This window comes from Cariama cristata, unplaced genomic scaffold (genome assembly GCF_000690535.1).
Source record: "Cariama cristata isolate BGI_N322 unplaced genomic scaffold, ASM69053v1 scaffold1879, whole genome shotgun sequence".
Lineage (NCBI taxonomy): Eukaryota > Metazoa > Chordata > Aves > Cariamiformes > Cariamidae > Cariama > Cariama cristata.
In genome coordinates this window covers 727-28,621 of record NW_009637199.1, presented here as the reverse complement: position 1 = coordinate 28,621, position 27,895 = coordinate 727, and the positions used below count along the sequence as shown (strand labels likewise).

The 27,895-nt window shown below is 39.9% G+C and overlaps 1 protein-coding gene across 1 annotated transcript; it reads left to right on the top strand.

Moving 5' to 3' along the window:
* Window positions 1-176: 176 nt before the first annotated feature.
* On the top strand, window positions 177-27,895 carry ZFYVE26 (zinc finger, FYVE domain containing 26; the record flags this gene model as incomplete). Its single annotated transcript, XM_009708187.1, has 24 exons — window positions 177-367; window positions 1,858-1,936; window positions 2,784-2,873; window positions 4,605-5,157; window positions 6,497-6,627; window positions 7,489-7,653; window positions 8,794-8,882; window positions 9,169-9,329; window positions 12,617-12,799; window positions 13,380-14,033; window positions 15,426-15,515; window positions 16,223-16,291; window positions 17,244-17,395; window positions 18,705-18,903; window positions 19,227-19,490; window positions 19,673-19,792; window positions 20,067-20,231; window positions 21,219-21,446; window positions 22,868-22,973; window positions 23,743-24,482; window positions 25,057-25,253; window positions 26,158-26,262; window positions 26,854-26,976; window positions 27,719-27,895. Coding segments are annotated over exons 1-24 (5,031 nt in total), but the record flags the coding sequence as incomplete, so codon positions are not given.

Genomic DNA, 27,895 nt, shown 5'->3' with positions numbered 1-27,895 from the left:
CCAGCCCGCCGTGCTTGTTGGCGCCTTACCCCCCTGCCCCTGTGGTAGGAAGCCCCCTGGAGCCTGGCGCGCTGTCAGGGCGAAGAAGAAATCGGGGGTGGTGCCCCAGCGCGCCCTTATGGCATCTGTCTTCGCGTGTGTCACCCTGCCCCAGGTCACCTGCTCGTCCTGGGAAGATGCATTCTTTCGGAAATGAAGAAGCAGTCTCTTTGGAGCGGCTCTTTCGGTTTTTCTGCGAGTGCGTACGGCGTGGAGACTGGGAGCTTGCGCAGGCCTGTGTGCCCCAGCTGAGCCAGTGGCACGGGGATGGCCCTGAGAAGGTGGAGGCAATTCTTAAGGCTCTGGTAGCTTGTCCCGTGGGGGTAAGGTAAGTGCGGTACTGTTATGATTCCATAGGCTTGAGTGTGAAATGAGGAGGAAAAATTAGTTTAGTGTTGACTGTGGGAGACAGGTAGAATCTGGGAAATAGCACTTGCTTCAGTGCTGAGGTGTATTGAATGTGTCTAGATGTGCTGTTATCTGAACGTTGACATCTTGTCACCGCCCAAGCACGTAGCAGGCTGCCCAGACCACTGGGATAACAAGCTGTGTTCATTTATGTAGTTGAAAGGGTGATTGATACAAACTTAAACCTATTTGGAAGCATTTCAGAACTGATTTTGTTAGATTTTACTGAAGGATGAGAAGGAACATCAGCTGAAATGACATTCCTTTGACACTGAGCTTCTGTTAATTTGGAAATGGAATCACCAAGATCGGCACTGTAGTTGTTTAAAATGTTCTCTTGTTTCCAGCTCTTGAAGACCTTCCAATTTCTAAAAATCTAAACTCTTAAAAATCCAAATTATACTATTGATTTCTTATTTCTGTTGCACTGAATTTTGAAATGGCATTGGCTTTACTCAATCCTAGTTAGTTTTGATCTCTACTTTTCAGGTAGGTGCATATGAAGGGTGACTTTCTAGCACTTCAGGGAACATTGGTATACCCCTTCTCCAAGAAGATGGTCATAATTCTTCACATGAAAATTTGTGTAACATTTTGGTAAATGTTCTAAGAAGCAGTTTATACTGACAGCAGTTAAGAGAGTCTGGAGGAAGATGTGCACATGGTTAGATGAATATAGCTAAGGGTCCTATGAGATATAAGCATTTTTTATCTTTTTATCTTTGATAGTTGGGCTATCACATCTAAAGGCTTTAGTTAGCAGTGCTGAGATTTTTAAAAGCCAATAAACTATCTTGTGCTTTTTCCTTTTCCTAGTCCCTTTGACAGTACTGTATATGTTCCCTAACTGTGTAGATTTTGGAACATGTGTGTAAGTACTGGGGCACATGAAAAGCTGATGGAAATTAGAAGTATTCTTTGTTTAATTAGTACATTACTTCACTTTTAGTCTGGACATAGAGCTGCACTTGTGCTGCTGTGACCTAAAACTTAGTTTCATTTTTTCGGGTATAACTAGACAGAACAGGAAATAGCAGTGTTTGGCAAGCAGTCAGATTTCAAAGAAATCTGCTGAAGTGCTCAAAGAGACTCTACAGACTGAACTTTAGACCAGAAATAAATTTCATTGTTTTGAAGCAAAGAACTATGGCAGTAGTGTTGGTATTTGGCATATCTAAAAGCAGTTATTTGCAGAGCAGAAATCATTGAGTTGATGTGCAAGTAGTACCAATATTCTGGTTTCTCTGCATTCTCTTCCTGTCTGACTCATCTTCAGCTATTTAGTCATCTTTGGTTTTATCTTACATAAAGAAATATAAAAATCAAAATGACCTCTGACAGTCTTTTCATGGATCTTAGAGATGTGAACGACCTTGTTTAATCCAGTGTACGTGCTTATTGCTTTTATAGATGGGGACAGAATTCTACCCCGTGGAGAACTGCATGGCTTTGGCTTCTTGTGCTGGAAAAATGGCTTGCCAGGAATCAGGTACAGAAACATCTAGGTGACTTCCAAGTGCGACTTATAGCTCTGACTTCTAGCTGACTTCCAAGTGAAAAATGTCTGCCTAGTTGCTCATTTAAATTTTAGGCTTTCCCACCTTTCACAGAATTAAGTTCTCAAGGTAGCTGGAGAGGTGCATTGTTTTTGCTTTTAACAAACTTGTCAAGAAACAGCTGTTAATCCCTACACTGGAGAGAAAAATCGGCTTTTTTTTTGTTTTGTTTAGATAACAGAAGCTGACTTTTAGCATTGAGCATTTCTGTAAATGGAAATAATGAGTGTACCGACTTACGCATTTGTATAGCACCTTTCTTTCATTGAAGATGAAGTAGCTCATGCATCAGACAATTCTTTATAAGCTTTAGATGGTGAGGGATGTGCTTGCTATATTGCTGTTTTCAGACAGACAGATGCAGTATGTTTCATGAGTAAAGGAGAAACTAGTATTTTTTTCCTTTTTTTTTTTTATTTATTTGGCACACTGGGATGTGTGATCATACTTTTTTTTAAAATTCATTTGCCCTTGTCACTACTTAGACTTGCAATTTTTCTTTACCTTCTGAGGAAAGATGACTCTAATTGATGGGATTGTAGTTCCTGGCAAAGTGACACTTGTCTCTGTTTCCAAAGGTATAGATAAATGGAATCCACTGGTGCAGAAGCAGAACCTAATTGTGGAATAGCCTTTAATTGAGAATTAGATATCTTCAGAGAGATATTTCAGTCTGCCTCAAATCGTTAACGAAATAGCTAAGATTAGGTTTATATTGTAATGTAAATAAATAAAAGTATTATTGGCTAATGTCTTTCCCATTCTCTTATATTATTTCAGAAAACTGTTCCAGTTGTTCTTCAGAGAGAAACTGAATTTTTATTGTTCTTGGAAGAACTACAGAAAGATGTCTCTGAGGAAGTCCTAAAGGTGAGCTACTTAGTATGGCCTACTTCTTTTTGTTAATTACGCAGAATGTCCAACTTCGTCAGGTTTTGGGATCAAAGTTAATGCTTTCTGCTAACTTGCCTGACTGAGATGCTAGTGTGTTATTAATTTTCTAAGGAAACTGAAAGAGACTGTAATTCAGATCCCTTTCTGAAGTCAAACCAATGTGCTTGCAAGTGATTTCTCTGGCTGGAGAGGAGGCTGTAGGCAGGCAAGGAAGAAGCTTTTCTACATGACCTTTCTAACACACTTCAGTCCTGACTGCAGCTACTTGCCACAGTCTTGTATCTATAGACACCTTTAGTAGTCATAAAGCTAAAACCCCCTGTGAGCCAAAATGAACAACAGTCAGCAAGCGCTTTTTCTTCCTCTTAAGATCTTAATTTTCATCTCCTCCACACCCCTTTGCCCCCTTCCTGGAAGTTCTTGAGTGCTGTACTGTTACTACTGACATTATTTGGTAATTGGTGTGATATGTGCTCTGAGGTCCAGGACCCGTTTTTCCATTATTAATTAATACATGCAGACTGATATATTTGATAAATACATGGAAATATGCAGAGATGGATTAATATCAAAAGCAAGTATAGAGCAGAAAATCAGAAGAGTTACTAACTGTAGAACTATCCTCATTTGGTGTTGGTTACAACAGAATTAGACCTGACATGGTGTGTGGAACACGCTCAGATGTTGTTTCTAGTCTTATAGGTTCTAGCTCTTAAAATAATTTTTCCGTTTGCCTTTTTTTAAGAGGAAAATGAAAACTTGTTATATTCAGAGGCTATTTGCAGCTTTTAAATATGAATAAGGAAAAGATGTTCAATATTTCTCTAAAGATACAGAATTAGCAATGACAGGATGAAAGTAATCAAGGTAAACTTGACTGTTGATTAAAATAAATCTGCTTGAAGTCTGTTAATAGCTAATGAAGTCTGTGTACATTACCATGTAACCTCCAAGGTCATGAAAGCTTCCACTATTGTCTACAGTGTTGCACAGAAATAGGAGATTCAGCAGCCTCATGTCTTTGTCACAATTGCTGTCAGAGTCATGTTAGCAGGTAGAATTATGTTTTGATCCAGCAAATAAGAAAAGGACTTGTCTTCTACTGCTAATATCCTCATTTTTGTGCACAACAACCTCCTCTCCCCTCCTTATCCCCTGGATTGTCTCTTCCAGCCAAGGACAGCACTCACATAGTTCCAGAAGTTTCACAAGTGCTGCTGAATTGCTGTTCAACTGGATTGTCCCTGACCTTCCCACCCCTTATTGAGAGAGTTAATTGGGATTTTTTCATTTGCTTGTTTCGCCCTTCCTAGTTCTGGAATTGTGGGAACACTAATCATCATGCTCTTACTTACTTACGAAGATACAATCACACTAATATATTGCTCGAAGGTAGAATATGGTAGTGCTTCAGCCATCCCGTAGGAGCTGCCTGTGAACTAAGGTAACTTGCTTATGAGCACATGGCCCCTATAGCGTAGTTGTGTATTGTAGGATTCTTTATATTTTGTTACATATTCAGGCATATCCACTTTTCTAGGAAGGATATTGGACAAGGTGGACCATTATTAATGGATTTCCTAGGTAGTACGATGCCTCCAAATTTATTTATCTTCTTACTTTCAAGTTTCTCCTATTTTTTAAAGATTTTATTTCATGTTTTTAATGGAGTCTGGAAGGATTACTCTTTCATTATTTCTCTACCAGGAACTGTTTGAAGCATTTGAATGCACCCAGAACAAGCACATCACAGACAGGAAAAGAAGAGATGGCTGTTCTCACAGATTCAGTTTGGATGTTGTTTCAGCTCTCCGGAAGCTTTTGCTGAGGGCTCCCCAGAGGGCAAAAGCCCTCATGGAGTTCTTCCAGGAGGAACAAGGCACACACAGCTCCTCGCTCCAGCAATATTGCTCTCCACAAAACATCTTTGTTGAATTTCTTCGTGACTCCTTGAAATCTCTGCAGAGGCTTCAGTGCAGTTCTGAGATTTCAACAGAACTAGATCAAAGAGAACTAGTAGATACGATTTATGCTGCTCTTAGTATAGTGACTTTTGAGGTGGAGCATCAGGCAGATGAACTACGGCACCTATTCAGGGAACTCTTGGATGTATGCTGGGCTGAGGGAAGCCCACTGAGGGAGGAGAAGCTACTGAGCTGTATGCTGAGGAAACAGAGCCACGGCCTGTTAAGCCTGTATAGCAGTGTTCTGATAGAAAGAACAAGAGAAAAAATTCTGGTGTCGAAATCAATACGAAAAGGTTTGTTTCACTTTTTACTTTGTTTTCATTTTTTGTTTAACAAAGCCATTGAGGCATTAAACAGGCAAGTTGTCAAGAAGTCGGGCAGTGTTCTTGCTAAGGTGCTTTAACAAGCTATGGAGTCTTGTAAAAGGTGATGCGAAAGTGACTTAAAGCAAGGAATTGGCATAGGAACCCCAGGGCTCTCTTACGCTTCTGCAGTCTATGCTGCCTTCTTTTGTGAGCACTTCCTCTACCATCCCTTGCTGTGCCCTATTTTAATCTGCTCTCTGCTGAAGATCTTGCTTGTAACTAGAAAATTGACTCTCCATATGTATATAAAGTTTTTATTGGTTCAGCTCCAGCTCGGGGTCATCTGTGTTGGAGGATGTTCCATTTCAGGCCAATAACAGTTCAACTACCTCAGTAATCCCAAAACGTTCACACCCCTTAATATTGGAATAGAAAACTTCTAGAAGTGAAGGAGATGTGGAGTGGGCCAATATCCCAGCTGGAAAGAAGAAGCAGTTTGATTACCAGAGCCCAACTGTTGTTATAGCCCAAAGGTTGTAACTTCACAGCTTCTGTCTAGCTCCCTATGACTGGTGCGTTTAGTTGAGCATCTCAGTTGAAGCTGAATGGCAGGTGGTGCCCGTGCTTTTGTCAGGAACGTGGCAGGTGAGTGTGCAAGGAGGGGAAAACTAGAATGCCCACCCTCTATTGCTCACCTCTGTACACTGAGGTGTAAGTCAGTGGGGTTTTTATCCTCTCTCCTCCCTTCACTCATAGGGATTGCTGAAGGGAAGTCCAGGCTGATGTGGTGTGGCAGACTGACATTTCTGATGATAACTACAGTTAGTGCTTCCTTGTGTGGTAAGAGAAATGGAGATAAGGATACCTTCAGTCTCACTGGGAGTAGTTCACTTCTTGCTTTGCACAGATCTGAGAAGTTCCTGTGCTGGACAAGTCTTTGCTAAGGCCCTGCAAAGCAGCATAGTGTCTTGGAGCACAAGTGAGAATTCATGCAACATACATGGTAAGATGCGTATGACTAGAGAAAGGAAGGCAATGTGACCTGAGCTAATGCAAACAACCTGTGTGTTGAACAGGCTCTTGCTAGGTTAACAAGTGTCCAAACAGTTTCCTGGTTTCCTATCTGACCTGTTCATTTTCTGTCAAATATCTCTGCTTGGCTTTCTTGTTATCCAGCAACAATATCTGAGAGTCTTAACTATTAACATGTAACAGCTGGTTAGTATTTGAGGAAATCTTGAGTGTTTCTCAGTTTAAATTAACAGCAATTGTGCTGCTTTCAAAGGTACACCTCTGTACTGGAAAGTAATCTTGTGATATTTTTTAGGTTCATCTGAGCAGCTGGATACAGAGCGAACCATGATGAGTTTGTTCTCAGAGTCCAAAGAGGCTCCTTCTTGGAGGACAGCCTATTTTTACTGCTTGAGCAGCAGCAAGCACTTTCTGGAACAGATTCTGGTACGGCCATAAAATCTTTAAGAGGGAAACTCAATGGTGGCTAAAGTCATTCCCTGTATTGAACATATCTTGGTGGTGCACAGAAGCATTTTGTATTCAAATAGTGTTTACTAGGGGTCATGACTTACAAGAACAAGGAGGTAACTGGTAATAACTCCCCTACTCTCAGCTGTGTGATGAACTCAAAACATTCAGTGAGTGAGCATGGAGACTGTAGGTTAGATCTTCAGGATTTAAGAAGTCCTGTGTTCTGCTTGTAATTTTGTTGAATATGTCGCTGAATATGAATATTTATCCCATGACCTTGAACTTGTTGCTTGTGCTTTTGTGGTGCTGGCAGACTTGGGGCAGTGGGAATAGTTTGCATGGTAAAATTAATGTTTTAAAGATCTCGAAGACCTGGTGAAAAATACTCTGGTATGAATTAAATTATTTGAATGTATTTACATAGATAGAAGAAACAGAATACAGGTAGGTGGTCACTGTTGAAGTGTGAGTCTTTAAGGCTGAAGATACTTCCACTTCTAAATAACGTGCTCATTCAAGTTTCTTGCATAATGCCCTTGACAGAGACATGATCAGTAGGAAGAATGTAAAGATAATGCAGTGAGGGAGTGTGAGCTGGCTCTGTAGTCAACATTTGAAATGATGTTTTTTTTTCCTCATGACAGTTCTACTGAAAAGTAACCTGATGGCTTGGAAAATAAAAGCTAGGGAAGTTCCAGATGCAGAACTTCGCTGTTTTAGTGAAGCTAATATTGAAATGGCTACTTGCTTACATAACCTGCCAGGCATTATGGGTCTTGGCATTATGGGGCTTGCATTTTGGAAAGATAAATACCTCTTCCTTTTGTTTTCTAGGTGACTGCATTAACTTTACTGAAAAGAGAAGACTACTCAGGCCTGAAGAGCTTACTGAGGAGAGAATTCAACCCCCTTAGCCGCCTCTTGGTATTGCTAGGATGGACTCATTGTCAAAGCTTGGAATCAGCAAAAGCATTGCTGTGGACTCTTCACAAAACTCAGGTAAATCAGCACAAAGCAAGTGGCAATATTCCAATCTGAGTCCAGATAATACAATTTGTTTGCAAAAATAAAAATAAATAAAACCAGGGAGTTTCCAGTGAGAATGTTAATCTTTCTCAAAATGGAATTAAAATAACTAAGGTGTTACAGGTGTGTGTAGGTAATATATTGGATGCTTACCTTTCTTGTTACTCCTCAGCTGTGAAGGGAGTATGATTGCCCAGGAGATTCTGAAAGTTTCTCTTGCATAATCTCTTCAGCCTTTGCTGTTAATATAAGAGAGAGAAAGACTGCAACGGTTGTTGATTAGTTTCGAAAAGAGCTGGGGGATGTTTGATCCGTGTCATTTTGTCCAGTGAGTCATCCCTGGATAGTGACTAATTCTGGTCACAACTAACCTGAGTTCAGCAACAGGGTAGCTTGGAAATTTCCCGTACCCATTCTCAAAATGAAATGATAAATGACAAGAGCTGTGACTAACATCCAGCTTTTTTTGCGGGGAGTCTTCATCTTTGAAGAGACAGGGTTCTAACTCTGAGGGTGTAGTTGCAGTGCAGATGATGTCTACCTGTAGGCAAGTGGCCTGGACGACAGAGCTGAGGAGACGGGGAGCCTTGTGCTGCTGGATCATTGGGGCAGGTCTAGGCTGGCATTGCCTTAAGGAAGTTACCATCTATTGGTAATAGACTGAAGGTCTGTTCAGTAGCCTCTGAAAAGTGAGTCTTAGATCTGATTTTAGCAGGCAGGCACCCATAGTAGAAAAGCACATGGAAAAGGAGAATAACTGTCTGCTGCCCAGTATATAATCTGTTCTAGTACATGATTAGTTCTAGAGGTTGGTGTCTTTAGACTGTTACTAAGAAGCGTTAATTTGTATTTTGAAAACTGAGCTTGAAAAGTCATGTAGCCACCTTTGCATGGTCTGTAGCTGTGTCGACTGGAGGCTGACTGATTTTGATGCTCCTTCAGAATAGCCCTTCCTTGCTGGCTTTGTGATAAAACTGGCCATTTTCTGTAATTGAAAGGTACCATCTGGATAAAGAAGTCTTTTGAACATCGCGTATGTGACACAGGCTTGGTTCTACTGTCTGGCTAGGGGATTTGTTGTAAAGGAATTCTTTTATTTGTCTTTCCATTTAGGATCTGTGCAATGATTCAGTACTGAAAGATTTCTGTGATGGGCTGTGGGCTCAGGTGGAAGTTCTTGAATGGTGCATACAGCAAAACAGGTAAAATGATCAGAAGGACTTTTTCCAAACTGTCTTGCCAAATCTGCCTGTTAGTCAGTTTATGTATGCAAATAGAAATTGTGTTCTTTTCTGTGAATCTTGGCTAATCATCTCCTAGTGACTGTATATCACAAACTCTCGAAATTGCTTCATGGGCGTAAGTTATGCTTTGTTTTTCTTCTTAACTGCAGTAGTTTGGTTGAATCAGAGTGGGAGATATGTCTTTAAACATGACTGAGAGACCTAAATCTGTTTGTGCCACCTCTTTGTTTGTTCTCTCTTGCAGTATTACTATCCCAAGGAAGGTTCTTTTGCAACACTTGCACAGTCTAGATTGCCACACTGCAGTGTATTCTCTTCATCATCTCACTAATCTTCTGGCACTGAATGAAGACGATGTTATTGAGCTTCTTCAAAAAGTTCCTGCTAGAGACCAGCAGATGCAGGGTAAATGTGTAGGATTGTGAGAAAACAAAAACCCCGATCCATTGAATATGTACTGCTCAGTATTTCTGCCAGGAAGAATCTGGTCTTTTGACCTACTTCTGTAAATAAGGGAGATACCGCTTATCAGCTGTTTTGTGGAAGAAAACTAGAGAGCATGTGGAAATTATTTTAGTATCCTTTTGGGGAGTAAATTGTCTCCCAAGAAGGAGTTGTGAGATCTCTTTGATCTCACAAGGACAGGTCCCTGAAAGAACTTTTTCAAAATGTTAACAAGATTTTGCACATGCTCATAATATGTGCTGGTCATTGAAACTTATGTACTGTATAATACGCTTAGCTTGAAAAGTAAGCGTATGTTTTGAATTTCAGCCATCTGTGCACTTAAATTTAAAATCAAAGGGCAAAGCCAGATGAAATTGACAATATGTCCTACTATAACATCTTCATTTTTGAAAGATACAAAATGTTGGGTTTTTTTTCTAATATTAAGTCTTACCAAATCTACTTTAATATTAAAATCGGTAAGGCTTACCTACAGGCTGTGTTTACATCCCTCTTGCCTCACTTCTCTTATCTTCCCATGTTCCAGTTTGGTGCCTAAAATACCTGAGATCACTGAACATGTTAGTTCACTTAGAAGTGACTCTCCTTGTACACTCTGTTGATTGCGGCCTATGTCCAGGTTCAGCTGCTGCTATTTTGATGCTGTTTTCTGATAGGACCTCTTAATAATGATACAGAAATTCAGCCTTCCTGCATGCACCAGAACCTGACAAGCTGTGATTTCTTGTGCCTTATTCCTTCTATGGGTGGGAATTTGTACATGTGTAATTTCAACCTGAGTTGCATGGAGAGCTCTCGGTGATGGATCTTGCACAGATTTCCCAGGTTGCATAGTAGGAAGCAATTTTCTCTCTTTCCATATCATGTTGTTAAGATGTTGGTTTCTAGTCCTATTTTTACAGATTCTGTTGTTGAAGTTATCATGACAGTTGTCTTGAATAGTCTTAAAAGATGTAATGATTGACGCTCTATATAGATCTCTGGTTTCAGTGTCCCGCTTTCTGAAGTTAATTGTTTTGTTGTTGCCGATGTTGGGGTTTTTTTTTAATCGGTTCTTAACATTTTAATTCTTTTATGCTTAAATTCTGTCAAAACCTTTCAAAAACAGGAAGAGGTAGTCCCATCATATCTTCTGGGAGCTGCATGACTGTAGCAAAAGAACTCTAGCTGTGGTTTCTCTTTTTTCAGATCACCTTAATTTACAGAACTAGTTAATGGAAGACAAGTCCTCCCTCTCTTTTCAACCCAGTGATTATTGTAAAGTTCAGATCATTCTATAAACACAGTTTAATAGAATCTCCTTTAAAATAATCTGTTTTGAAACTTAGAGGAGAGGAGTAATGAAGTTTTGATTTGTCTGACTTGGTAGTGTTAACAGGCCTTTTTCTTCCCTCACCCCACCTACTTCCCCTTCTTCCCCTTTTTTCTGACACACATCTGTCAGCTGCAGTAGTGAAACTGAAGTAGTGGTGCTGGTAGGCAGTTGTGTTCAGGCACCCTTCAGTTCAGTGCATAACACTAGCTTTGATTAGTCACACTAACAATAGAAGCGATGGGCAGAAATTTCCTTATGAGTTACAAAATTCAAGAATAAGGTATTAGTATTTCTGGCATAAGAAAAACAAGTGCTTAAAGGGTAGTTCTTCAGTATTGATATAAAGGAAAGGGTTGATTTGGATGCGGATACTGACACAGACTCACTGCATCCAAGTCTTTCCATATGGGAGGCAAAAGTGTATTAAACTTGCCTTTGATTACCAGTGTGTGTCTTATAGTATCTCCAGCTAGCTATTTCTCTTTTTCAGAGGACTGTATTTATCAGATCTCTGGCTTCACCTGCCTGAAGTCCTCTTAAGACAGTGGTATTGAGAGCTTTCTGGGTACTACATACTAGTGTAGAGCTGCTGGTGAATTGTAGCGTTTCTGTGGCCATGTGGGTTCTGCAAAGGATTCATACTTGGATGTTTCCTCAGTTCTGTCTGCTGTCTACATTATAGTTTCCACCATTGTCGCTGTTTAGAATTACAGTGATAGGGAATAATTGGTTTCAAACTGTTTGTGATCTCAGGGCTTTTGTCTTGGCTGCTCTGTAGTTTTCAAGACTGTTCAAGCCAGTGCTTTTCTTTGAAATCATGCTCAAGTCTTGCAGAGGACAGTGATCGAACACTTTCTAGGTAATGCTATTCAGTCCCACAGTTTGGATGGGGACGTTATCAGTACATCAAACCAGTGCTTTGTTTAAAAAAAACTTGGCTAATGCTTCACCTGTGTGACAATAGGCAGAGGGACAATCCACCCCTTGTATAAGAATATAGGATGGTGAATTCAAGCACTAATTTAACACTGTCTTGGATTTGGGTTTTCTGTTGTTGGATTTTTTTTTTTTTAGCCTTTGTACAGTAGTTGTATAATTCATCTAAACCCAGCATAACAGAATGTGTGACTATATTATGTTCCTGGGTGCAAGGGATGATGCTGTGACCTTTTCCTAATTTGCAGCTCTGAACTTTTGTACTAAGAAGGGGTCATGTCTCTGGCATGTGATACCACCTTTCCTCAAAAAAAGGCAAAAAGGGGGAAGGAGTTGGTGTAGTACTTACTGAAGTTGCCTTTATCATAAATGTGTGAAGGAAACTGGGACTGTACCTTTTCTGTAAGCAATTGCAGATTGTATATGATCTATATGGCCAACCACTATGGATGGAATCAACCATGGTATCTATTTATTTAATCTGTGGAGGTGGTGATACTCTATTCTCACTACGGTCATAGTCAGTCTACACTGTCTCCCTACTTATCTACTGTGTGATAGAACATAGAATTTTAAGATGCAGGAATGAGACAGGGTCTGTCCCTGTCTTGTAAATGCAGCAGTGTAGCTTAACCATGTACCTCTAATGAGACTCATCATGAGCCGGTTTTTGATCATTCTGTGCTGTGGCTAGGTCCTGTAACACAAATTCACAGAAAATTTCCTTTTCTGAAGGGAATCCAGACAGGAGTTTTCTGTGCCCGTCTGTTGTGGTTTTCGGTGGTTGGGGTTTGGTTTTGTTTTGTTTTTTTTCCAAATGTTATGAAGTAACAGTGAGATAGAGCAAAGCTGGGATGGAGGTGATACTGGGTAAGAAAGAGGGTAAATGTTGCTGTGTGGGAACCGCAGAAGAAAATCAACTTGTTTTCTTGTCTGTCTCCTACCCCCTTATCACTCTTATTTCCCTCCACAGCGGCAACACTCCCTAACACCCTGAGTCAGCAACGCAATCTGGCACTCTTTCGAGCGTTTTGCGCCATGAAGTATGCTATCTATGCTCTCTGTGTGAATTCACATAAGCATTCCAAATGCAAAGATTGTGTACACAGCCTTCTTGGTGATATCCCTGAAGACGCAACTTTTGGAGAACCAGCAGGTGATTGACCTCCTTTCTCAGGTTCAGTAGCTTGTGCTTCTCATTTGCTGAGATCTGAATTATCACATAGTATTGGGATAATATTGTACCCTGTGTACATATAATGTTTTTATTCAGTGGGCTATGAATGCTTTGCAAACAAGTATAATGGCATTTCTTTGAGGTGTTGTTACCTTTAGTAACAATAGATATGAATAAGCTACCTGTCTTGTTCTAAAACATTCAAGTATTAAAACATTTAAGAATTAAAAATATAGTGCCAAAAGGTGGTGATATTGCATATAGGATGATAGTGGCAGGGATGCTTTTGTAAGAGCTTATGATTTTCCAGAGCTAAAATAGATGTAATCTGAGCTTGCACATCATTGCACAAGTTGATAATTGGCATTACTGAGAGGGAGGAGGCACACTACCTTTTTACATGTAAAATGTTGGACATACTTGATTTGTGGAGGAATGATTGGCTCTAAGCCACTGGGACAATTCAGTGTTCTAGGATTTTCCTAAAGGGTAAGGTTTGAAGGAAGGAACTCCTGGAAAATGTTGTAAATGATGTTTATTTTTGTTTTTAATTACACAGATTGCTCTTCGGTATTTCCTCAGTACCTTGTGAAGTGTCAGCAGTTCTTAAGGAGCGTTCCTGCTCCTCTGCGCCTGGAGGTTTTGGAGAACATCTTCTCCTTGCTTTTTGTTTCCTACAGTGACCTCCATACTGAGACTCTTCTGCCTGAGGACTATGCAGAGGATGATGATCTTGACAAAAAGAGTACTACTGTGAGTGTAGAAGGCAGTGCCAGTCGTCGGTCTTCCACCTCAGAAAGTCCACAGTGCCAAATGGAGGCTGAAAAGAAATTAGAGAGGCATCTGCTGGCTGCTCAGACAGTTTACACACATACCCACGATCTTCATGACTCAATGTTAGGTGGCAAAAGCTGTGAAACCTCTAGGCTGAGCTATCTGGATCTGAAACACTTCACCAGTGGTGTTACTGGCTTTTTAGTGGATGATGTGGCCATGGATGCCTTCCTCACATTGCTTCTCAGTCATCTGGAAGAAATTCAGAGTTCACTCCCATGGGACTCCAGTAACGTGCTTTGTGAAGAGCTGGAGCTTGTCGAGTGCTTGAATCTTTCTGCAAACAGAGATGCCTTTGGAAGTCGTGTGTTACAGTTTTCCAAATACCTTTCTGAAGCTCACTGGCGATACAAGGTGGTGATGAGTAACAGAAATGCAGGTAGGCTTTGTATTTGGTACTTTCTAATACATGGATACTGTTCTGTTACAACTGTCCAGGCAGTGGTCTCAAGACTAAATTCCCTGAGCATCTTACTGAGGGAGAACATTTTGGCAGATACAAGGAGAGTGACCTAGTTGGAGGTCAACTGGTTCTTGCACCGTTGTCCAATAGGAGTGATCTCTGTTCTAATCAGAAAGTTTGGGTTTTCTTTTTTTCCCTTCCCTTTGTGGACGCGCTGCTTCAGGTTGCCTGTCTTTCTCGTGCACCTTTGCCACAAATTATGTTGGCAGTGCAGTGATATGAAAGGACATGGTGGTGTGTGATCCAGTGCAAGCCAGATAGACTCGTCTCATTCATGGACAGAGTGTTGATTTAGCCTAGTGTGGAAACATGTTAGGAACATGTATCGGAGGATTATTCTGGGATGCAGACCGCTCCTTGGGAGTAGCTAGAACAACACACTCAGGAACCTATTTCCCACCCTTCTCCATATCCTGTAACTTGTTAGCCCTGCTACTGTCAGATTTCTACTTGTATCAGAGTGTGGCTTATTTTGTATCTCAGACCATGCCAAGTCTGTGTCCCAAGAAAGGCTGGGCAGTGTGGACCTTAAATGTCCCAAGTTTCCAAACTTATGTTCAACTTTTTCCCATGTTTCCCCCTATAAAGGAGAGGATGTGATGGGACTTATGTTTGGGTAGGCAGCCCTCGCTGTTTCTATTGGACAGGCAGCAGCTTTCTGTGAGATTCTGGGCTTTTGAGTCCTGACTTCTGAGAAATGATGGCAACTATTTGGGGAACATCTTTCAGGGAAAGGTGGCTGGCTTTTCTTGACACTGCATATCTCTTGTATTTTCTGTCTCAAGGGCTGGCACCCTCATTACTTGCTCACTTCCAGAGTTGTTGACTGAGTCAGGGTTTGTACTACCCTGTATTACTGAAGAACCCAGTTGTTTCACCGAAACTTTAAAGTCAAATCAAACTCTCTCTTTTACTATTTTAATTCTTATTCTTTTCACCTTGTTTCTAGCTGCTTATGTACTTGGACTATACCTATTTTTCTATATAATTAGAATCATAGAATCATTTAGGTTGGAAAAGACCCTTAGTACTCATCAGACGTGTGTAGAAGGTATAGTACGTTCCAAGCAACATTGGATATGGATGTGAAAAACACAGTATTAGTTGAATTGCATCAAAATTACTTCAAGGTGCTGGTCTAAACTTTACTGCAGACGAGCTCTTAGCTGAGATCAACTGTGTTTCCTTTCTAGATTCGCCATCACAGCTCTACCTATGTAGATGTGCTAATAGATTCTTTAAGGTAGACAAATAACTGTTGTGTCCTGTCCGGCTATTTGGTAATGTTTTTGCTTAAATATTTCACAGAGCATCAGCTTGCAGCTTCCAGGAGACGCTGCTCTTTAATCAGGAGCTCCAGCTTTAAGAAGCGAAGTAGATCTCAAAGGTACAAGACAGGTACGTTGAAAAAGCAACTTGGAGAAGACATCTCTGAAATGCACGTAGCTGAATGCAATTACATTTAATGGACTAGGAGTAGAGAACGAGATTTATTTCCTTTAGTTTTCTAGCTGGTTTGAAGTGTCTTAGTCCAGTTCCACTTGGATTGAAATTGTTTTCCTAAAGCTTACCTGCACAACTGAAAGGTAATTAATTTTAAATTCAGGTAAGAAAATAAATCCTTTCATACATAGTCTGATTTGAGGCAGGGGAGAACTTTGCAACTACCATACCAGTTCTTCCCTTTCTCCACTATATCCAACAACTGATGTATTTTAATTCCTATCACAATAGTATCTAGAATGTGAAGTTACAGGAATTTGTGGCTTAAATTGGCAGCCTTGGGAGAAAGTCGGATTCCTCACTCTTTTTCTATTTAGCCTTTAAAAGGTACATCTGGGTTTGGAGTGGAATGTTTCAAAATAAGAAACTTTTAAAGTATCTGACATGAGTCACTGATGGGCCACCCCAACATAGTCTCTTGCCTAGCATTTTCTTCAAATCAGCAGTTTTTGCATTTATCATAGACATCAGTGACGGCTCAATTGCGAGATACTCATGAAGATCTCTTGAGGTTGCCTAATCTGTTATATGCAGTAAGTTTTAATTACCTTGTCTAGAAAAACTGCGTTTAATGTGCTGGTTTTGATTTGTTTCCATTTTAGATGGGAAAGGGGGAACTTCCAGTCCATCATTAGAAAGTACAAGTAGCGAGCTAAGCACCAGTACCTCAGGTATTAAACCATAAAAGTAGTATTTGTCTTGTCAATGTGCATGATGAAGTATTTGCTTGACTACTTAATGTGAATTATGGCTCTGTGCAGGACAGAATTAGAACCTTTTGCTTCTCAGAGCTCCCACTTTTGGCTGACTTTTTTTCTAATTAGAATAGTATATATTATAGTATATATAGTAGTCTATGGACAGGGACTTTTTACAGTGACATGTAGTGATAGAACAAGGGGTAATGGCTTTAAACTGAAAGACGGTAGATTTAGATTAGATACAAGGAAGAAATTCTTCCCGGTGAGGGTGGTGAGGCACTGGAACAGATTGCCAGAGAAACTGTGGATGCCCCATCCCTGGAAGTGTTCAAGGCCGGATTGGATGGGGCTTTGAGCAACCTGGTCTAGTGGAAGGTGTCCCTGCCCATGGCAGGGGGGTTGGAACTAGGTGATCTTTAAGGTCTTGAAAAAAATGTTTTTTAAAAAAAACCCCAAAATCTTCTGGAATAAGAAAATTAGATTTTTCTTGATATTTTTGGCTTACAGGGAACAGTATACAATGTAGTGATGTGCAAACCATCAATAAAGCTAATAGACTGGCAGTCATGTAACTTAAAACATGCTTAGGTATGCTAAACTGATTTAGTAGGTCTAATACTTAAGACTTCTCCCTTTATCCCTGTTGAACCAGTGCCCTAAGCATTGTGTCCACATTATGTAGCTGCTAAACAGTGTTACTTTTGGTTGAGATCCAAACTGAAAGTTCTGACCAAATAGTGAAATATTACAAGAATTTTTAACAAGATGTTTGTGTTGACCTCTTTTACCCTAAAACTTCCCCATGACTCTACTCCTATATTTTTGTGTTAAATATGTGAAGTAGTGTTATCTAATAGTTGGCTGTTGTCTGGTGAAATGTTTTTTCCATAATAGTATACTGATTAATTCTGTTGTCTTGCAGAGGGAAGTACCAGTAACGTGTCTGGCTTGAGCGATTTGGAAAGCAGGATTAGACCACATCAGCAAAACCCCCTCATTCCTATGATGCTTTCCCCACCAGAATCACTGTTGGTTTCTTGTGTTTTGAGAGGAAACTTTGTAGAAGCCCATCAGGTAAATGAGTTGCATGTATTTTGTGCAATTAAAAACCTAATTTAGTATTGATGTTTGTGGTTGTGGTAGCGGATGAAATTCCTGCTTCCTCTGTTAGCAGGCACAGGGTTGAAGCATCTGCATTCCAAGTGAAAGGATCACTTCAGAAGTAGGAGCAAGTGAAAGGAACAAAAATATTCCAAACCAACATCCCAGGGATGCTGGGTTTTTTTTCTGGTTATAATAAAATAAAATGCTTTCTCTAAACCTGGGTTCTGAAAGTGTGAAAATGTTTGAGAGCTGGCCAAGCTTAGTGTTTCAGCTGAATGAAGAACACAAAGAGCTCATGTGAAGCCTCATGAGGAAGCAGCACCTGAACTGCTTGCTTTAGTCTGTGAATCAAAACCAGGACAATCTGCCACTTGTAAGCTGGGTGGGAACATGCAAATGTATTCGTTATCCAAAGTGGAGGCAAAGTGGGGATTATATTTATTTGAAGGAGGTATGTTTTGAGGCTAAGTTCATGGTACTGAAAACAGGCAGAAAGACTTGAAATTGAGAGTCTCCACATTTGTAGTTCTTTGCTCCCTTTATGTGGCTTTTGGGCTGATGCTCTGAAAAAACATCTTGAGGTGTTTCAGAGATTGGATCCTCTGCAGAAAGCAGTGACCTGACTGAATTTCAGATGGTGATATTGGAGCAGTTAATATCATTTAAACATTGCATTAGCAGCAGGTTACTGCTCAGCTCATTAGTTCTGTTTGATGTCAAGCAAGCCACTTCATCTTTTCCCTACTTACAGGGCCAAAAGAAGCATTTTGTTTTGCTTTGTTACTTTGAATTGCAGTATTGCTGATGATAAAGAATTCAAGCTTGGTTTGTGTTCTGTTGTTGGTTTGATAATAGGAATTTGCAGAACTGTACTTGTCTCCCATGTGTTTAAATTTCTAGTAGGCATTCCTTACTGAATAAGAATTTGTTTAAAGTAGTTTTCTTTGGAGGCCCAACTTGTTACATAGTGTATAGAAAACATGAACAGTCATTCTGAAAGGTGTGGCTTACGAAAATTAATTAATCTCTAGCCTTGCAACACATAATAGCTGAGCTTTATGAAAATAGTTGAAAAATGTCTCTAAGGTCCTGTTTTTCAGGCATTTAAAACTCTACCGAAACCCCCACCATTTCAGCCTGCTGTGTCTGTGGGGACGTTTTTCAATTAAAGTATCTGTTTTATCATATTCCCTCATCTCTGAAAACCCCCAAAACTCTTTGACCTTTGAAAACTTCTTTTGACATGCACTGTAATTATATCTATTGCTATTTTTGAAAGGTGGCTTTGATGTTTAATCTGGATACTTCACCTTGCTATGGTGAATTGGTTTTCATGGAGCGCTACCAAGAGGCGGTACGAGAAATGGCAAGAGTGGAGCACAATATTGAGAATCAAGCATCGGATGGCACTGGAAGCATCAGGAAATCTGGCAGTGGCCGTTCCACACTGCAAGCTATTGGGAATGCAGCAGCAGCTGGTACGGACTGGGTTTTTTGAATTCTTCTCATAGAAGGTGAGGGAGAAGTGGAAAACAGGAGAAACGGATTTGAATACTGTCATAACGAGTGCAACAGTTGTTCAGAAGAGTGAGTGGTCGTTCTTTGACTTGAAAGGAGACTAAGAATGCTGAAATTTGCTGTTGATGCCCAGTTAGTTTTATCCGTTCTGCAGTAATTGGTCCATGAAGCAGGCCACCTATTGAATTATTTTCCTAAAGGATTAGAGAATAGTTATCCGTTAAAAGATCTGAGATAAATATGCTGTTTAATTAGTGATTCTGTGTTTTGTTGATGCATGTAGGTATGGTATTTTATTCCATCTCGGATGTTACTGATAAACTGCTTGCAACTTCTGGAACTCTTGCCCCTACTCTCCAAGAAAACTTCTGGATCAGCAGCATACAGCTGGAGCATACTCATCCTCTGCGTGATGTCCTTGAGGACCTCAGTCCTTCAGCAATGGCGGCATTTGACCTAGCTTGTACTCAGTGTCATCTTTGGAAGACATGCAAACAGCTTTTGGAAACAGCAGAAAGAAGACTGTACAACAGCCTTGAAACTCGGGGTAGGCTTTGGATTTTTGTGTTTATCAACATGGGCCTGGGAGCAGAAAATGCCTCTCTGTGCTGTGTTGTTTGTGCTAACACATGAGTCTTAACTAAATCTCACTTTGTACTTTCATATTGGGAGTGGAAAAAGGAGAAACTAAATTTTATTTTGTACTCCTTTGAACAATGACTTTTCCAGGCCGCCGACCTGACTTTGTTTTACTGCACTCTGAAGGTGTAAGGGGTTTCCCAGCAGTTCTCCAGCAAATAAGTAAAATTCTCAACTATTCCTGCACATCACAAGGGCAATCCAAGCCAGGTAGTATGCTTTGCTGATAAGATTTTCTGTTGAAGTGTGCTTAAATTAAATTCTTTCCTTCTGTTGCAATGGAAATTTGAACTTTCCATTTTTTAGCTTAGTATTTAGAACATAAAAAGATGGGGGACTTTCCAACTCAATTCTGAATAAACTGAAACATTTGAATTTGGCAAACTAGTTGTATTATAATACAATTTTGGTTCTGTGGGCCTTTTTCTGTGCAAAAATGTTTCTGTCTTTGTTATAGTTGCCGTTTCTTTCTCCTTCTTTGTAGAGGTCTCAGATGAGAAAATAGGGAGTCATTTTCGATGCAGTATTGTAGACCTTCTGCAAGCTTGCTACCCTACCTTGACTGAAGAAAGTATTACTAATGAAATTGTTTTATCACAAAATCTGGATCAAATCCTAAAAGCACTGACGCATGTTGAACGTTCTGTGGGTGAGTTATTTTTGTGATCATGAAGACAGACAAATGGATGTAAATTTTTGTTTTGGCCTGTCCAGACAACTATAAATCTAGTAGTAAGGCTCTTTGACATATGCAAAAATATTTATATTTTTAAAATCATAAATGTGAAGTGTAAAATTTATTTGTAATTCTTATGTTCTGAGCATTTGTTTTCAGAGCTAAAATTGTGAACTTGCTCCAGAAGAAAAGAAGGTATCATTGAGTACAATTGAGGTTATTTGTCCTATTTTCTTCAGTCCTAACAACGAATTCTCTAAGTGTATTTTAATCTGACAGCTTATAGATAATTAGGTGTATCTTTACTGTTGCTTTTTTTTTTTAACAAAAAGGAGATAAATTGGAAGATATTATGTTACAATAGTTTTATAAATTTTCATAGGGCTATCATAGGGCTTCCTTTTCTGAAGAAGTCTTCCACAGTTGCCTTTTCTTGGAGCTCTCTTTATTATATAGCACTGGAGTGTATTCTCTTTCATTTGGTGTTTTGTTTTTGTTTTTTTCTCCATTCATCAAATTTCTAGATGGCATGTAGGTGTTTGTAAAATATCTAAAGATATTTGTATTTTTAATGAGCAAAAATTTAGGAGAGCTCTGAGGGCTAAATGTTGTGGAGCACAAGGACTGGCCAACACCTGTATTTTAGAATAAGTTTATGTGTTAATGACACACAGCTAGATATATTTTAGGCCTGCCTTAATACATTTCTAACTTGTCAGAGGCATGGTTACCAATTTATATGAACCAGTGATTTATTCCGCTGTGAAAATGTCTCTTGCTTTTAATAAAATTATAATGCCCAGACTGATATCTGTAGTTGCAGAGAGGAAATTAGGCTAAAGCATTTATCTCTCTCTCTCATTTCCCCCCCTCCCTTTTTTTTTTTCCTCTTTCCCCTCCTCCTTTTTGGCACTTAATACTTACTTGAATCTTGCATGTATGTCTCTTCTCTTAAACCAGACTCTAAAGGGAGCCTGCTTGGCACCTTGGTGGAGCAGGCCTCTCTCAAACCTACGGAACTGGAGAAGCACCTGGTTTGGAATCAAACACAGATCCTGCTGAGAACTCTTGACCAGCATGTCCAAACCATGACAGAGAGCAGCACACAGACAAACTTTGTGAAGTCCTTCTTTGACTACATCAATACACTGGCTGCTGTTGTGCTTCGAAGCCTGAATGCAGAGCTAGGTAAGGGGTTTCTGCTGGGAAGTCTGAGCCTAGGTGAAGGTATCCAGACTGTGTAGTCTGACCTGATTCTGGGAAGTAATTGTGCAAAAATGGTTCCTTGCCAAATGTGCCTACTGTCTGTGCATAGTCAGATCTTTTGATTTCAACTGATGATTGCACTGCTTTTTAATTTTTATTTCTTAGCTGTGGGTGACTTGGGCGTTAAGGTAAAAATAGCTGATGGCAGTAGGAAAACGAGAACAGAAATGTTAACTACTGGTCCAGATTCTGCACTTCGTTTAGACAAAACAAACAACCCCTGACCTCCAGCAATTCTGATCGCTGTCCTGTAAGGCGAGATTGATTTTTTGCATCCAGTGGATCGGCATGCTGTGCACTTTTCAGCTCCCTTAGAGGCAACCAGTGCCCTGCTGCTCCACAGGGATAAGAAGAGAGTGTGTAGAAGGCTATGCAGAGGTAACCAGGCAGAATTTTGTCATGGAATCAGCAGATAATGGTGGTCCATGAAAAGAAATGCACCATCAGCACATAAAGCCATCAGAACAACAGAACAATTCGCTGTGCTAGGAGAAAACACACTTGTCTGTTTTTTAAAATTGACACTAATTGAGCTGCACTAATGTAAAATACCACAGTACTGATTTCAGAGAATACCTTCCCAAGAGAAGATAAGAGAAAAAGGAACAAAGGTCTGTTTTCAAACATGCTAGTTCAGCTCAGGTCACTACCATGCCAACTGTAACTTCTGTATGGACATGATTCAGTCCTCATTGACTAACTGCCAAAGCCAAAAAAATGCACAATATTTAAGGGATGAGTGAGTTTTGGGGAAATTTTATTGGACTAGAAGATAAAAGGAGAAAGTAAGAGAATCTGTTCAGAGTTACTCGACATAACTCAGTAGTGGATACAAAGGCTTTTCAGCCATATAGGCCAGGGTTTCACTCCTTTGGTAAAAGTAGCTGTATGTCTCAGAGTTCCCTCTGCCTTTGCTTTCTTTGACTTGAATAGAGCATGTACTTACTAATATATATCCAGAGACTCCTCAGAAACCAATACTGCAGATTTTCTGTCTCTCACCAGAAATACCTGTTTTGGTGAAAGTTTGAAGTAGAGTTGCTAAACTATTTGAACCTAGATCTTGCTTAAAGGTCAAAGACTCTCCACTCTACCTGTTTTGGTAATAACTCCAGCGAAATGTGAACCAGTGGTGCCAAGTTTGAGAGGTATATCATAATCACAAATGCCTTGCAATTTACTCTAGATTTTAGCACACTAATGTGAATATGGACCTCTGTGAATTTAGTTAAAGAGGTTTCAGCCTCAGGCTTTTAAAATTTATGTTCCTAAAATAAGACTTGGTGTATTCAGCTAATGTGTTTGTATTATAATAAATGTTCTGATATTTTTTTTTTTTAAAGATACATCTGCAGAAGTGAAAGTGGGGAACCCTTTCATACTGTTACAGCAGAGCCCATCTCAGCTGCTCTCCCAGCTTGTGTTTGAGAGACAAGTTCATCCTGACAGGTTGGTGCTTTTCAGATTATATACTTCTCTAGGTTATTTTGGTGTTGGTAACTTTGGGCCTCAGCCAGGATTAAATTCTTCTCTGGCTGCTTAGCAGAGGTAGTACAGCCTGCTGTGTCCCACCAGCCAATTGCTTAATGCTGCAGGGATTGTTGTGCAGGGAGGAGCTTAGTCAGTGGCTTCTCTACCAACCTGAAGATTTTTGATAGGGAAAACTGCCTCCATATGTTTAACAATTACTGTCTGTTATGAAGAGAGAGTGCATTTATGTGGATTTTTTTTTAACTGAATGTGTGACAGTTCAGAGCAGTGGACTTGCAGGTTAGCAATGTAATAAAATAAAATAAACCGGTAGGCCTTCTTAAGAATACAGCTGGGCATGGCCCTTGCCCTGGTCAGTAGATAAACTGGATAATCTAAGGTCCTTCCATCACAAATTGCTAAATTAGGCTGGCATGGAAAGTGTCTGATTTGACAAAATAGCTCTTAAAAAGATGAGCATTGATGGTGAAAAATTTTAGTATGTCACATTTAGGTAAAAGTCAATGTTTGAGAAGTAAGTTCCTTTTCTTTAAAGGAGTGGCAGCATAAGCTCTGATTTATTGATGTTGTGCTGTATACGTTTTTCTCATACTGAGTAAACATAGGATATGCACTCTTCCTCTGTATGTGCTTGTTCACAAAACATTTAGAGGATTTATGAAAATATGTAACTGTAAACTACCTTTTATATGTGCTGGGTAAACTGGTTCTGTTTTCCATCCTGCAGGCTTTCTTCTCTCTTGGTTAAAGAAGATTTGAACTTGAATGTGCAGCAAGTTATTGTTGACTGTTGCTGTGAACCGCTGTCCTTGTGCAGTGCAAGGCAAAACAGCCAGGCAAAGTCTCTTCTGACAAACATCAGCAACTTAGCATACCAGTGTGCCTACCACTGCCTGCCAGATGTTGAAATAGCTATTCATAATTCTGTAGTGACCCCTGAGGATATCTGCACTCAGGCCCCGTCCTTTGTGAATGACTTGAGCCAGCACACACTCACTGCCTCCTCCCTGGATTTCCTAAAGTCTCAGTCAAAGCTAATGGCTGCAGTGGCATGTCTCAGTGCATCTAATATACAGAAAATTCCCAAATCGAGTTTATCTTGGATAGAATTTCGGGGCAAACGGGAAGCGCCCTTAGGTTTGGAACAGATTTCCAGGGAGTGTGAGGCATTGTTGAAGGAGTTCCCAGTATTGGAACGATCTCTTCTTGCTATGTTTGAGCCACTTCAGAATCAGCAGGAGGAAGGTAGCAGTTTGGCTACTGTCCTGTCAGGCAAGACATACATACCTGTGGTTCTCCTGGGACTGCATTCCACCACAGCTGTTAAGGTATTAATGGGAGTCTTTGAAGAAGCTCTCGCTGCAAAGGATTGGGACAGAGCTCTGAAGGTCTTGGATCTGTACAGTCAGGATGTGGAGGAGCTGGCCAATGTGAAGGATGCTGTGCTGAGCTGTGCAGCTGCTGAAGGTAAGAAGGATGAAGTCAGGCTTTTTTCCCTTAATCTTTCTCTTTTTTTCTTTTTTTCTTTTTTTAAATGAAGAATACAACCTGGATCAGGAGGTGGAAACTAAAGTAGTGGTCCTTGGGCAAATCCAAAGACAGAAACAGATCCCTTTCTTCCTTCATCCTAACTTTGCTTTCTCTGGTGGTGTAGTTTCTGCTTTGCAAATGTGCAAATCCTGACCAGTTTAGTTCAAGAGAACTGGAATGCATCTGTGGTGTTATTTTTATGTGAAGAGCTGAATGCATCAGGAAACATTAATCATGGTACTGTTAATGGAACATCTCTTACAGCGGTGTCATTGTCGTACATGGATGATGTATCCTGTGAAAGGAAGTGCCTTTTGGAGTCTAAAGATAGTAGGTATTCCATGCTAACACTGATTACTTCCTGCGAATCTGATGCTTGGGATGAATCTTGCAGATTTTTCAGCGCTGTACTGTTTCTTTTGGTGATACAATCCAGTGAGGATGAGGATTTTTTTTTATTTTCCAAATTATAGAAACTGATTTTCAAACTAGTGGTTTGTTTCCTCCACAGGTAAGGATGGTTGGCAATACTTGTTCCCAGTAAAAAATGCAGTGTTGAGAAGTAGGCTGGCCCTGCGCTGTCTGGACAAATGGCCCCTTGATGCCTGTTTGGAAATCCTAGCTTATTGCCTTTCTGATTTGGGTATAACTGATGAACTGAAAGCCAGTCTGCAGAGCAGGAAGAATGAACTTCAGGTTTATCAAAAGGTACAAAGTCATTCTTCAAGTAACCAATGAGACAAAATAGGCAGCAGGGGGCAAATATGCTTGCCCTTTGAAAAAGTTTTAGCCCTTGGTTCTTTTTTTGATCATAATAACTTTTGAAGTCTTTCATCCAAAACAGTTCATGTGTTTTCAGTGCTGTAGTATCCAATTAACACTCTGCTTCCATCCTTCATAACTTTCCCATTCTTCTATTATGATTCAGGTCTGCAAACATGATTAGACATAAACATTTGTGTGACGTTTCTTTTTTGCAAAGTATTTGTTTTCCCATTCTATACAAATGCTAGAGCCTCTGGAAGCTTTTCATGGCAATTCATCATTTTATACGCTTGAGAGGTGCAGGTATACCTGGGCATGGTGTACAAGACTAGTGGTCCAATAAGCCTGTTTGTATTGCAGTCAGTTCTGCTAACTGCGGAGTAGTGCAGATACCCAAGTTAAGTCAGACTAGCTGGCCTGGAGTTCAGCACAGACTAAAAAGCCAAACAGAGCAAAAAAAGGAGTCATAAATCTCTGCTGAGCTCTGTCTGGTTGTGATTCTGCTAACTGACAGCTCAGTTGTCTCTTTGTTAGTGACAACAATGTCTTCTGCAGTATACATGTACTTTTTCATCCGTAATTATTGCTATCTCGTCTTTTAAAAAACTTCTCCTATAAACATGCTTTGTAGACTCATACCTCTGAGAAAATTGCGCAGTCTTTTTTGGAGTACAAGTGCATTACATCATCCCAGAAAAGGGCTAGAGATAAATGTGCTCTCCTTTTTGACTTTTTGCTTCGTATGAAGCAGCTCTTGATGTGATCAGCTCAGCTGTTTTCTTAGACTTGATGACTGTTGTAGATAAAGCTTTTAAAATTTGTGCTACCCTAATATTAACTTTTTCAGATTTTGAATGTGCAAAACGAACCATTGTGGAATGACTGGCAGGATCTGAAAAAAACCTGCACTGGTGACCCTCAGGCTGTCATGAATATCATTCTGAAAGCAAAGGTTAGGCATCATCATGTGAATTTTGTTGAATTAGAATGCATTAAACTTTGAATAGATAAATTTGTTGAAATAGTATCTTAAAACACTGATCAATGGAGGTTACCTTGGGAGGAAGGATTCCTTTACTCAGTTCTGTGCTACAGAAACAAATACAGATCTGTGTTTAATGTCAAGATTTACATGTAGTTAATAATCCTTAAATTTAAATTACAACTCTTATTCTGAGATGCTTGTTCTTTTCTCTTAGAATTTTGAAGACTTTAATAACATGGCTTTTGACATGTTAGAGGCTTGTTACATAAATACTAATACTGTAGATCTGGATGCCTTTAAAAGTGTCTCTCTAAAAAGCCAACTTGCTTACTGTGAGATGAGACAGTGTTCTCAATGCAGGCTGTGACTGACAAAATTAACTATCGTGTTCTCCTTGTCAATGTAATTATTTACTTTTTGCATGTGGGAGAGGAGTCTAAGCTACAGAATTTCTTGAGAAGTTGTTCGGAACTTTGGGAGAAACTGCTGTATCAGAGAGGGTAGACTTTGTCCTTTTATTTTTTTATTTTTACACTTTTTTTAAAAAAAATTCTGTAGGATTATGAGTTGTGTGAGGAGTGGGGGCACTTGTATCCTGTCCCAAGAGAAGACTTGATCAGCCTTCACCGTGAGCACCTTCTCTACTTACTGGAGATGGGAGACATGGAAAAAGCATTGCAGGTAATAGCAGGACTCTTTCAGCCTTACATCCATAGGTCAGATAAGTTAAACTGTTTTCTTTGCCCTACTCAATGTGCATTTTCATGGCCTTTTGTTTCCTCCTGTAAGAGATGCTATTTGCTTAGATATGCTTTCAGGATCCTGGCTCTCCCCTGTTCCACTTAAGTGAAAATCCAGCTTGGCAATCTAGTTGTTGGACCTAATAGCATAAATGTCACTTACATGGAAATACAAGACCCTTTTTAATTGAAAAATCATAATGAAGCATTCCTGTGCTGCTTAAGCAGAAGAACCAGAAATGAAACTAATAACAGGAATTGGTCAGTTGTGCTTCAGTGGCCAAATTAGTGAAGTGTGAATTCTTCTGGCTTTAATAGTTGCAGAGCTGTTGCTAATAACAGACAGTGTAAAATAAAGTGCAGGCTCTTTCAGACTGTGTAGCTTTGAAAATATTCTGGAAGTAAAGTGGAGACTTCAGATCACTATACCTTCTGTCCCATTCATTGCTTAATTTTTTGCTTGCTTTAATTTTAAAAATATTTTGATTGATAAATGGAGCAAGCAGGCAATGAGTAGTCTATGAATGGATTATCTAAATCACCCTTATATATGTAAGACACTTGTGCCAGTTAATTTGCTTGCTGGACCATTGTAGGGCAATAATCTGTCATGGACTGCCTGTTACAAAGGCAACTTTCCAGGAACGTAGTAGGGATTCACTGTATTTTGTTTGTGTTTGTAGCTTTTACAAAGAATTGAAGACCCTGGTGTTTGCCTTGCCATCAGTGAACAGTCCCTTGACCAGCATCCGAACTTGGCCGCTTCTCACTTCTTGGCTGATTACCTCACAGCTCACTTCTTCGCAAATCTGACAACAGCACGCCGTAATGAAATCCAGGCACTCTATATGGGATCAAAG